The sequence below is a fragment of the Pipistrellus kuhlii genome, unplaced genomic scaffold, assembly GCF_014108245.1.
Source record: "Pipistrellus kuhlii isolate mPipKuh1 unplaced genomic scaffold, mPipKuh1.p scaffold_m20_p_21, whole genome shotgun sequence".
Taxonomy (NCBI): Eukaryota; Metazoa; Chordata; class Mammalia; order Chiroptera; family Vespertilionidae; genus Pipistrellus; species Pipistrellus kuhlii.
In genome coordinates, this window is record NW_023425520.1 from 14,109,200 (window position 1) to 14,122,278 (window position 13,079).

At 55.9% G+C, this 13,079-nt stretch overlaps 1 protein-coding gene across 1 annotated transcript in view; it reads right to left on the reverse strand.

Annotated features, from left to right (window-relative positions):
- The window catches only part of PRSS12 (serine protease 12), a 56,192-nt gene that overhangs the window by 22,518 nt on the left and 20,595 nt on the right, over positions 1 to 13,079 (reverse strand). Inside the window, exon 3 of the mRNA XM_045586044.1 lies at positions 356 to 534. Within this exon, the coding sequence (XP_045442000.1) occupies positions 356 to 534 (179 nt within the window). The remainder of the gene's footprint in view (positions 1 to 355; positions 535 to 13,079) is intronic.

Here is a 13,079-nt window from a genome sequence, read left to right on the forward strand (position 1 = left end):
CAGCTTCTGTTAGCTTGTGGGCGTGTTTGTTTTTGTTTGTTTTTATGCTAATCCTAACTGAGACAGAGGCGGGAGCAGCCCACACAGGGGTGGCCGGGCAGGGGCCAGGGCGGGGGCCGGGGCGGGGGCAGGGACTGGGACAGGGGCAGAGGCAGGGTCCGGGCCGAGGCGGGGGCAGGGGCCGGGGCCGGGGCGGGGGCCGGGGCGGGGACCGGGCCGGGCAGGGCAGGGGCGGGGGCAGGGTCCGGGTCCGGGGCCGGGGCCGGGGCGGGGGCCGGGGCGGGGGCCGGGGCAGAGGCAGGGGCCGGGGCCGGGGCAGGGGCCGGGGGGGGGCCGGCCGGGCTGGGCAGCCTACCCGTGAGCGGGGTGCAGGACACGCCGGCGTCCTCTCCGTGGCCGCAGTTGTGCTCGCCCCAGGGCCGCCTCGGACACTCCTCGAGGGCCAGCTCGTTGCCCGTGCAGCGCACCTCATCCAGCAGCACCGGGCCGGAGCCTTCGCCGAAGTAGGCCCGCGTCCACGCTCTGGCGATGCCACTGCGGACGAGAACTCTGGTTAGGCACGGGAGGGGCTGACGTCCTCTGCTCCTGGGCAGTTCTCCGGGACGGACCCACGCCTGCCTGCACCGGGCCGCGGGCGGCTCTGGTGTTCCGGCCGTGACAGTGTTCCGAAGGCCCTGGCCACGCACACTCACTCCCTTCCACAGGAACCGCACCGGGCTGTCCGCGCAGGGCTGTCCGGGAAGAGCCCACTCCTGCCCTCCTGGAGGACTGCGTCTGCTTGTTGTTTGTTGTATAATATCCGTAACGTAAGACTATTCGTTCTGAGCACTAAGTGTGCGCTCCAGCGGCATTCACACACTCACTGCTCCAGCGGCATACACACCTCACTGCTCCAGTGCATTCACACACTCACTGCTCCAGCGGCATTCACACGCTCACTGCTCCAGCGGCATTCACACACTCACCGCTCCAGCGGCATTCACACACTCACTGCTCCAGCGGCATTCACACACTCACTGCTCCAGCGGCATTCACACACTCACCGCTCCAGTGCATTCACACACTCACTGCTCCAGTGCATTCACACACTCACTGCTCCAGCGGCATTCACACACTCACCGCTCCAGTGCATTCACACACTCACTGCTCCAGTGCATTCACACACTCACAGCTCCAGTGCATTCACACACTCACCGCTCCAGTGCATTCACACACTCACTGCTCCAGTGCATTCACACACTCACTGCTCCAGTGCATTCACACACTCACTGCTCCAGCGCATTCACACACTCACCGCTCCAGTGGCATTCACACACTCACCGCTCCAGTGGCATTCACACGCTCACCGCTCCAGCGGCATTCACACGCTCACTGCTCCAGTGCATTCACACACTCACTGCTCCAGCGGCATTCACACACTCACCGCTCCAGTGGCATTCACACACTCACTGCTCCAGTGCATTCACACACTCACTGCTCCAGCGGCATTCACAAACTCACCGCTCCAGTGGCATTCACACACTCACTGCTCCAGTACATTCACACACTCACTGCTCCAGCGGCATTCACACACTCACCGCTCCAGCGGCATTCACACACTCACCGCTCCAGCGGCATTCACACACTCACCGCTCCAGCGGCATTCACACGCTCACTGCTCCAGTGCATTCACACACTCACCGCTCCAGCGGCATTCACACACTCACCGCTCCAGCGGCATTCACACACTCACTGCTCCAGCGGCATTCACACACTCACTGCTCCAGTGCATTCACACACTCACCGCTCCAGCGGCATTCACACACTCACTGCTCCAGTGCATTCACACACTCACCGCTCCAGTACATTCACACACTCACCGCTCCAGCGGCATTCACACACTCACTGCTCCAGTGCATTCACACACTCACCGCTCCAGTGCATTCACACACTCACCGCTCCAGCGGCATTCACACACTCACCGCTCCAGCGGCATTCACACACTCACCGCTCCAGCGGCATTCACACACTCACTGCTCCAGTGCATTCACACACTCACCGCTCCAGTGCATTCACACACTCACCGCTCCAGCAGCATTCACACACTCACTGCTCCAGTGCATTCACACACTCACTGCTCCAGTGCATTCACACACTCACTGCTCCAGTGCATTCACACACTCACCGCTCCAGTGGCATTCACACACTCACCGCTCCAGTGCATTCACACACTCACCGCTCCAGTGGCATTCACACACTCACTGCTCCAGCGGCATTCACACACTCACTGCTCCAGTGCATTCACACACTCACCGCTCCAGTGCATTCACACACTCACCGCTCCAGTGGCATTCACACACTCACTGCTCCAGCGGCATTCACACACTCACTGCTCCAGTGCATTCACACACTCACCGCTCCAGTGCATTCACACACTCACCGCTCCAGTGGCATTCACACACTCACTGCTCCAGTGCATTCACACACTCACCGCTCCAGTGGCATTCACACACTCACTGCTCCAGTGGCATTCACACACTCACTGCTCCAGTGCATTCACACACTCACCGCTCCAGCGGCATTCACACACTCACTGCTCCAGTGCATTCACACACTCACTGCTCCAGTGCATTCACACACTCACTACTCCAGCGGCATTCACACACTCACTGCTCCAGCGGCATTCACACACTCACTGCTCCAGTGCATTCACACACTCACTGCTCCAGCGGCATTCACACACTCACCGCTCCAGTGGCATTCACACACTCACTGCTCCAGTGCATTCACACACTCACCGCTCCAGTGGCATTCACACACTCACTGCTCCAGCGGCATTCACACACTCACTGCTCCAGTGCATTCACACACTCACTGCTCCAGTGCATTCACACACTCACCGCTCCAGTGGCATTCACACACTCACTGCTCCAGTGCATTCACACACTCACCGCTCCAGTGGCATTCACACACTCACTGCTCCAGCGGCATTCACACACTCACTGCTCCAGTGCATTCACACACTCACCGCTCCAGCGGCATTCACACACTCACTGCTCCAGTGCATTCACACACTCACTGCTCCAGTGCATTCACACACTCACTGCTCCAGCGGCATTCACACACTCACTGCTCCAGTGCATTCACACACTCACCGCTCCAGCGGCATTCACACACTCACTGCTCCAGTGCATTCACACACTCACTGCTCCAGTGCATTCACACACTCACTGCTCCAGCGGCATTCACACACTCACTGCTCCAGCGGCATTCACACACTCACTGCTCCAGTGCATTCACACACTCACTGCTCCAGCGGCATTCACACACTCACTGCTCCAGTGTATTCACACACTCACAGCTCCAGTGCATTCACACACTCACCGCTCCAGTGCATTCACACACTCACCGCTCCAGTGCATTCACACACTCACCGCTCCAGCGGCATTCACACACTCACTGCTCCAGCGGCATTCACACACTCACCGCTCCAGTGCATTCACACACTCACCGCTCCAGCGGCATTCACACACTCACTGCTCCAGCGGCATTCACACACTCACTGCTCCAGTGCATTCACACACTCACCGCTCCAGTGCATTCACACACTCACCGCTCCAGTGCATTCACACACTCACCGCTCCAGTGCATTCACACACTCACTGCTCCAGTGCATTCACACACTCACTGCTCCAGTGCATTCACACACTCACCGCTCCAGTGCATTCACACACTCACTGCTCCAGCGGCATTCACACACTCACCGCTCCAGTGCATTCACACACTCACCGCTCCAGTGCATTCACACACTCACCGCTCCAGTGCATTCACACACTCACTGCTCCAGTGCATTCACACACTCACTGCTCCAGTGCATTCACACACTCACTGCTCCAGCGGCATTCACACACTCACCGCTCCAGTGCATTCACACACTCACTGCTCCAGTGCATTCACACACTCACCGCTCCAGTGCATTCACACACTCACTGCTCCAGCGGCATTCACACACTCATCGCTCCAGCGGCATTCACACACTCACTGCTCCAGTGCATTCACACACTCACCGCTCCAGCGGCATTCACACACTCACCGCTCCAGTGCATTCACACACTCACCGCTCCAGTGCATTCACACACTCACTGCTCCAGTGCATTCACACACTCACCGCTCCAGTGCATTCACACACTCACTGCTCCAGCGGCATTCACACACTCACCGCTCCAGTGCATTCACACACTCACTGCTCCAGTGCATTCACACACTCACCGCTCCAGTGCATTCACACACTCACTGCTCCAGCGGCATTCACACACTCACCGCTCCAGTGCATTCACACGCTCACCGCTCCAGTGCATTCACACACTCACTGCTCCAGTGCATTCACACACTCACCGCTCCAGCGGCATTCACACACTCACTGCTCCAGTGCATTCACACGCTCACTGCTCCAGCGGCATTCACACACTCACTGCTCCAGTGCATTCACACACTCACTGCTCCAGCGGCATTCACACACTCACTGCTCCAGCGGCATTCACACACTCACTGCTCCAGGGCATTCACACACTCACTGCTCCAGTGCATTCACACACTCACTGCTCCAGCGGCATTCACACACTCACTGCTCCAGCGGCATTCACACACTCACTGCTCCAGTGCATTCACACACTCACTGCTCCAGCGGCATTCACACACTCACTGCTCCAGTGCATTCACACACTCACTGCTCCAGTGCATTCACACACTCACTGCTCCAGTGCATTCACACACTCACCGCTCCAGTGCATTCACACACTCACTGCTCCAGCGGCATTCACACACTCACCGCTCCAGTGCATTCACACACTCACCGCTCCAGTGCATTCACACACTCACCGCTCCAGTGCATTCACACACTCACTGCTCCAGTGCATTCACACACTCACTGCTCCAGTGCATTCACACACTCACCGCTCCAGTGCATTCACACACTCACTGCTCCAGCGGCATTCACACACTCACCGCTCCAGTGCATTCACACACTCACTGCTCCAGTGCATTCACACACTCACCGCTCCAGCGGCATTCACACACTCACCGCTCCAGCGGCATTCACACACTCACCGCTCCAGCGGCATTCACACACTCACTGCTCCAGTGCATTCACACACTCACCGCTCCAGCGGCATTCACACACTCACCGCTCCAGTGCATTCACACACTCACTGCTCCAGTGCATTCACACACTCACCGCTCCAGTGCATTCACACACTCACTGCTCCAGCGGCATTCACACACTCACCGCTCCAGTGCATTCACACACTCACTGCTCCAGTGCATTCACACACTCACCGCTCCAGTGCATTCACACACTCACTGCTCCAGCGGCATTCACACACTCACCGCTCCAGTGCATTCACACACTCACCGCTCCAGTGCATTCACACACTCACTGCTCCAGTGCATTCACACACTCACTGCTCCAGCGGCATTCACACACTCACTGCTCCAGCGGCATTCACACACTCACTGCTCCAGGGCATTCACACACTCACTGCTCCAGTGCATTCACACACTCACTGCTCCAGCGGCATTCACACACTCACTGCTCCAGCGGCATTCACACACTCACTGCTCCAGTGCATTCACACACTCACTGCTCCAGCGGCATTCACACACTCACTGCTCCAGTGCATTCACACACTCACTGCTCCAGTGCATTCACACACTCACTGCTCCAGTGCATTCACACACTCACCGCTCCAGTGCATTCACACACTCACTGCTCCAGCGGCATTCACACACTCACCGCTCCAGTGCATTCACACACTCACCGCTCCAGTGCATTCACACACTCACCGCTCCAGTGCATTCACACACTCACTGCTCCAGTGCATTCACACACTCACTGCTCCAGTGCATTCACACACTCACCGCTCCAGTGCATTCACACACTCACTGCTCCAGCGGCATTCACACACTCACCGCTCCAGTGCATTCACACACTCACTGCTCCAGTGCATTCACACACTCACCGCTCCAGCGGCATTCACACACTCACCGCTCCAGCGGCATTCACACACTCATCGCTCCAGCGGCATTCACACACTCACTGCTCCAGTGCATTCACACACTCACCGCTCCAGCGGCATTCACACACTCACCGCTCCAGTGCATTCACACACTCACTGCTCCAGTGCATTCACACACTCACCGCTCCAGTGCATTCACACACTCACTGCTCCAGCGGCATTCACACACTCACCGCTCCAGTGCATTCACACACTCACTGCTCCAGTGCATTCACACACTCACCGCTCCAGTGCATTCACACACTCACTGCTCCAGCGGCATTCACACACTCACCGCTCCAGTGCATTCACACACTCACCGCTCCAGTGCATTCACACACTCACTGCTCCAGTGCATTCACACACTCACCGCTCCAGCGGCATTCACACACTCACTGCTCCAGCGGCATTCACACGCTCACTGCTCCAGCGGCATTCACACACTCACTGCTCCAGTGTATTCACACACTCACAGCTCCAGTGCATTCACACACTCACCGCTCCAGTGCATTCACACACTCACCGCTCCAGTGCATTCACACACTCACCGCTCCAGCGGCATTCACACACTCACTGCTCCAGCGGCATTCACACACTCACCGCTCCAGTGCATTCACACACTCACCGCTCCAGCGGCATTCACACACTCACTGCTCCAGCGGCATTCACACACTCACTGCTCCAGTGCATTCACACACTCACCGCTCCAGTGCATTCACACACTCACCGCTCCAGTGCATTCACACACTCACCGCTCCAGTGCATTCACACACTCACTGCTCCAGTGCATTCACACACTCACTGCTCCAGTGCATTCACACACTCACCGCTCCAGTGCATTCACACACCCACCGCTCCAGCGGCATTCACACACTCACCGCTCCAGTGCATTCACACACTCACCGCTCCAGTGCATTCACACACTCACCGCTCCAGTGCATTCACACACTCACTGCTCCAGTGCATTCACACACTCACTGCTCCAGTGCATTCACACACTCACCGCTCCAGTGCATTCACACACTCACTGCTCCAGCGGCATTCACACACTCACCGCTCCAGTGCATTCACACACTCACTGCTCCAGTGCATTCACACACTCACCGCTCCAGTGCATTCACACACTCACTGCTCCAGCGGCATTCACACACTCATCGCTCCAGCGGCATTCACACACTCACCGCTCCAGTGCATTCACACACTCACCGCTCCAGCGGCATTCACACACTCACCGCTCCAGTGCATTCACACACTCACCGCTCCAGTGCATTCACACACTCACTGCTCCAGTGCATTCACACACTCACCGCTCCAGTGCATTCACACACTCACTGCTCCAGCGGCATTCACACACTCACCGCTCCAGTGCATTCACACACTCACCGCTCCAGTGCATTCACACACTCACCGCTCCAGTGCATTCACACACTCACTGCTCCAGCGGCATTCACACACTCACCGCTCCAGTGCATTCACACACTCACCGCTCCAGTGCATTCACACACTCACTGCTCCAGTGCATTCACACACTCACCGCTCCAGCGGCATTCACACACTCACTGCTCCAGTGCATTCACACGCTCACTGCTCCAGCGGCATTCACACACTCACTGCTCCAGTGCATTCACACACTCACTGCTCCAGCGGCATTCACACACTCACTGCTCCAGCGGCATTCACACACTCACTGCTCCAGGGCATTCACACACTCACCGCTCCAGTGCATTCACACACTCACCGCTCCAGTGCATTCACACACTCACTGCTCCAGTGCATTCACACACTCACTGCTCCAGTGCATTCACACACTCACCGCTCCAGTGCATTCACACACTCACTGCTCCAGCGGCATTCACACACTCACCGCTCCAGTGCATTCACACACTCACTGCTCCAGTGCATTCACACACTCACCGCTCCAGTGCATTCACACACTCACTGCTCCAGCGGCATTCACACACTCATCGCTCCAGCGGCATTCACACACTCACTGCTCCAGTGCATTCACACACTCACCGCTCCAGCGGCATTCACACACTCACCGCTCCAGTGCATTCACACACTCACTGCTCCAGTGCATTCACACACTCACCGCTCCAGTGCATTCACACACTCACTGCTCCAGCGGCATTCACACACTCACCGCTCCAGTGCATTCACACACTCACTGCTCCAGTGCATTCACACACTCACCGCTCCAGTGCATTCACACACTCACTGCTCCAGCGGCATTCACACACTCACTGCTCCAGTGCATTCACACGCTCACTGCTCCAGCGGCATTCACACACTCACTGCTCCAGTGCATTCACACACTCACTGCTCCAGCGGCATTCACACACTCACTGCTCCAGCGGCATTCACACACTCACTGCTCCAGGGCATTCACACACTCACTGCTCCAGTGCATTCACACACTCACTGCTCCAGCGGCATTCACACACTCACTGCTCCAGCGGCATTCACACACTCACTGCTCCAGTGCATTCACACACTCACTGCTCCAGCGGCATTCACACACTCACTGCTCCAGTGCATTCACACACTCACCGCTCCAGTGCATTCACACACTCACTGCTCCAGTGCATTCACACACTCACTGCTCCAGTGCATTCACACACTCACTGCTCCAGCGGCATTCACACACTCACTGCTCCAGCGGCATTCACACACTCACTGCTCCAGTGCATTCACACACTCACCGCTCCAGCGGCATTCACACACTCACTGCTCCAGTGGCATTCACACACTCACTGCTCCAGCGGCATTCACACACTCACCGCTCCAGCGGCATTCACACACTCACCGCTCCAGCGGCATTCACACACTCACCGCTCCAGCGGCATTCACACACTCACTGCTCCAGCGGCATTCACACACTCACTGCTCCAGCGGCATTCACACACTCACTGCTCCAGTGCATTCACACACTCACTGCTCCAGCGGCATTCACACACTCACTGCTCCAGCGGCATTCACACACTCACTGCTCCAGTGCATTCACACACTCACAGCTCCAGTGCATTCACACACTCACTGCTCCAGTGCATTCACACACTCACTGCTCCAGCGGCATTCACACACTCACTGCTCCAGCGGCATTCACACACTCACTGCTCCAGTGCATTCACACACTCACCGCTCCAGTGCATTCACACACTCACTGCTCCAGTGGCATTCACACACTCACTGCTCCAGCGGCATTCACACACTCACTGCTCCAGCGGCATTCACACACTCACCGCTCCAGTGCATTCACACACTCACTGCTCCAGTGCATTCACACACTCACTGCTCCAGTGCATTCACACACTCACCGCTCCAGCGGCATTCACACACTCACTGCTCCAGTGCATTCACACACTCACCGCTCCAGCGGCATTCACACACTCACTGCTCCAGCGGCATTCACACACTCACTGCTCCAGCGGCATTCACACACTCACTGCTCCAGTGCATTCACACACTCACCGCTCCAGTGCATTCACACACTCACTGCTCCAGCGGCATTCACACACTCACTGCTCCAGCGGCATTCACACACTCACTGCTCCAGTGCATTCACACACTCACAGCTCCAGTGCATTCACACACTCACTGCTCCAGTGCATTCACACACTCACTGCTCCAGCGGCATTCACACACTCACTGCTCCAGCGGCATTCACACACTCACCGCTCCAGTGCATTCACACACTCACCGCTCCAGCGGCATTCACACACTCACTGCTCCAGTGGCATTCACACACTCACTGCTCCAGCGGCATTCACACACTCACCGCTCCAGCGGCATTCACACACTCACCGCTCCAGCGGCATTCACACACTCACCGCTCCAGTGCATTCACACACTCACTGCTCCAGTGCATTCACACAGTCACTGCTCCAGTGCATTCACACACTCACTGCTCCAGTGCATTCACACACTCACCGCTCCAGCGGCATTCACACACTCACTGCTCCAGTGGCATTCACACACTCACGGCTCCAGCGGCATTCACACACTCACTGCTCCAGTGCATTCACACACTCACCGCTCCAGTGCATTCACACACTCACTGCTCCAGTGCATTCACACAGTCACTGCTCCAGTGCATTCACACACTCACTGCTCCAGCGGCATTCACACACTCACCGCTCCAGTGCATTCACACACTCACCGCTCCAGTGCATTCACACACTCACTGCTCCAGTGCATTCACACACTCACCGCTCCAGCGGCATTCACACACTCACTGCTCCAGCGGCATTCACACACTCACCGCTCCAGTGCATTCACACACTCACCGCTCCAGCGGCATTCACACACTCACCTGTGTCAGGTCACACCATCTCTGCAGACCCCGCCAGCATCCCGGGCGGACTCCAGCCCTCCGAGCAGCCGGCCGGCCCAGAGGTGCCGGTGGGAGTGCCATGAGCCCTCTCCCGCTGACCAGGCTGGGGGAGGCTGCAGCTCCCGGCACCATCAGGGCCCTAAGGGGCCACTGAGAGGGGACTGCGAGGAGGAGGAGGAGGCCTGGGCCCGACCAGAGCTGGCTGGCCCTGAGCAGTGCCTCTGGTCCCGAGAGAAAGGAGCTGAGTGAAGCCTCCGCTGTTTAAGTACTCACAGCCAAACGCATTTCCCACTGAAACGCCGCCTCCTCAGGTCATCGGGAGGAACTGTACCTCCCCACCAAGCGGCCGCACCCGAACCGCTCTCAGCCAGCCAGCCCTTCGGCCAGGCCTGCCCCTCAGGGCCAAGCGCCCTGGGAAACCACGGGCAGCCCCGGCCTCCGCACTGCGGCCAGCGCCCCCGGGCTCACTTCTCAGGGACGCTGCCCCCCACACTGTTCCAGCGCCCTCTGCCCATGGCATTCCACCTGCCTTGAGAATCTACAACCAAATGTGCTGAATGAAAGCCGCTAAGCAGCTATAATACCCCAGCAATGGTAAAGTCTCACAGAGTACATTTTATGGATAAAGAGGAACTTGTTTGACTGACTTTACGCAGTTCTATGGAAGTTTCTATTAAGAGAACACGTCTAAAATAACCTGGAAGTAAACACATTAGATACCATCAAAGCAAATTACTGCCTAACTCCCTCACCTCTCTTTCTTCTCAATAATTCCATATACCAGGCTATCTTTATGATAAGTTTTATAAAATATATTTAAAAATGAAAGAACAGCCGAAACCAGTTTGGCTCAGTGGATAGAGCATTGGTCTGCGAACTGAAAGGTCCCAGGTTTGGTTCTGGTCAAGGGCATGCACCTTGGTTGCGGGCACATCCCTGGTAGGGGGTGTGCAGGAGGCAGCTGGCAGATGTTTCTCTCTCATTGACATTTCTGGCTATCTCTCTCTCCCTTCCTCTCTGTAAAAAGCAATAAAATATCATATATTAAAAATAAATAAATAGAAATGAAAGAACAGTAAAATAAAAGAGCAAAGGAAAAACCTCCAGAAAGCAATCTGGAGGAGGAGGATTTTTATTCTGACCACTCAATAATATGGTTTTGAACGATAATTTTATAGCAGAAAAAAAAACTAAGAGGAAATAACTGTTTGAAATTGCTAAATTCCTCTGCAAATTGTAGCACATCCACACCATAAAGGGTGATGCCACAGTCCTCAGCTATGCTGTCAGGGTTCCGAAAGGGGAGGGAGTGCTTTACTGTTAGTGCGGAAGGCGCTCCGGGTAGGATTCGCCGGAGCCTCCCGCACAGACGCACTCTCAGGCTCCGTCTGCTGACACCTGGCTGCCTCCTGCCTCCCCCTCCTGGTTCTCCAACCTCCGGGATGAGCAAAGCCGGTATCCTGAGAACAGAAATTCCTCTGGTGTTTGGGAAGCTTGCCAGCGAGGGTGCACAAAGGGAAGAGGAGGGTGCACAAAGACAGCACCTCACACGGGAGCGGCAGAGCCTCCCCCGGGGGAGCAACGCAGCCAACGAGACTGAGACGCAATTTGCTCGAGAACAAATCACAACTGTGGACAAGTACAACCTGCTGTCTGCTTACCGTCAAGTGCCATGAAAGACAATCCACCTAAAAAAGTACTGTGCCTTCAAGTGAGCAAACAAATCCGAGAGCAGAGAGAGCAGAGCAGGATGCTGTGTTAATGCGAGCTGGTGAGAGAATGGTGGACGGCAGCGGCCGCTCAGAGCACCTGCACCCTCAGAGGGTGGCGACGCCCTCGCAGGCGGTGGGCCACCTTTGCCGCGTGTATAGTTGGAGATAGTCTCCCTTTGAGTCCCTCCCCAAACATGAGTCCTCACAGAAAAGACAGCAATGAGCTAATGCTTAAGAAGAAAGCACATGCAAACACGTGAGAAAGAACCCACACGCGTGTCAGCATCCAGCGAGGCATCCTTGGGAGTCTATGTGTGTATTCTTTCTTTCTGTGTACACACTGTTGTCAACAGGGTTTTTGTACAAGAGCTGCTCATGTGAGTGGAAAAAATCGTTTGCTTCTAGAATCACTTCTGTAACTGTAAATATAATTAATATTCAGTGTGTCATTTACATTTTCTATGTATTTTCCTGGGGGAAAATAAAAAAGCTTGCCTTTTCCTCCCACAGAAATATATTAGTGATTTTCTAAAATGCCTTATAGCTTAAATTTAGATTGATCCGTACTGTAATTGGTAATGGATTAATTACCAATACCCTCAAAATTCTCACCACTTTTGACAAAGACCTAGGTTTCTCAGAAAATCACATGAAAACCAATTAGCACACCACCGACCACTGACCGATACGCAGGGAATACACACATTAGTGAGTGTTTTAAAATGGGAACCCTGTAGCCACACCCAACTAAATAGGAGTTCTGGAAAAAGGAGTGGCTGACAAACTCCCCACCGAAAGGTCACTTTGCTTGGAATGTTTACCAGCATCCTCCACCTTGAACAGCCCAGAACAGACTGCCCCACACTGCCAACGTGTGCCGCGAGCTGGCTGCGTGGCTCACTGATTTAGGCACGGAACTCCACGTGCGGAGTGCATCATGGAGGAGGGCACTACCCGGCCCGTGTGGCTCAGTGATTGTCTACCGATGAAGCAGAAGGTCAC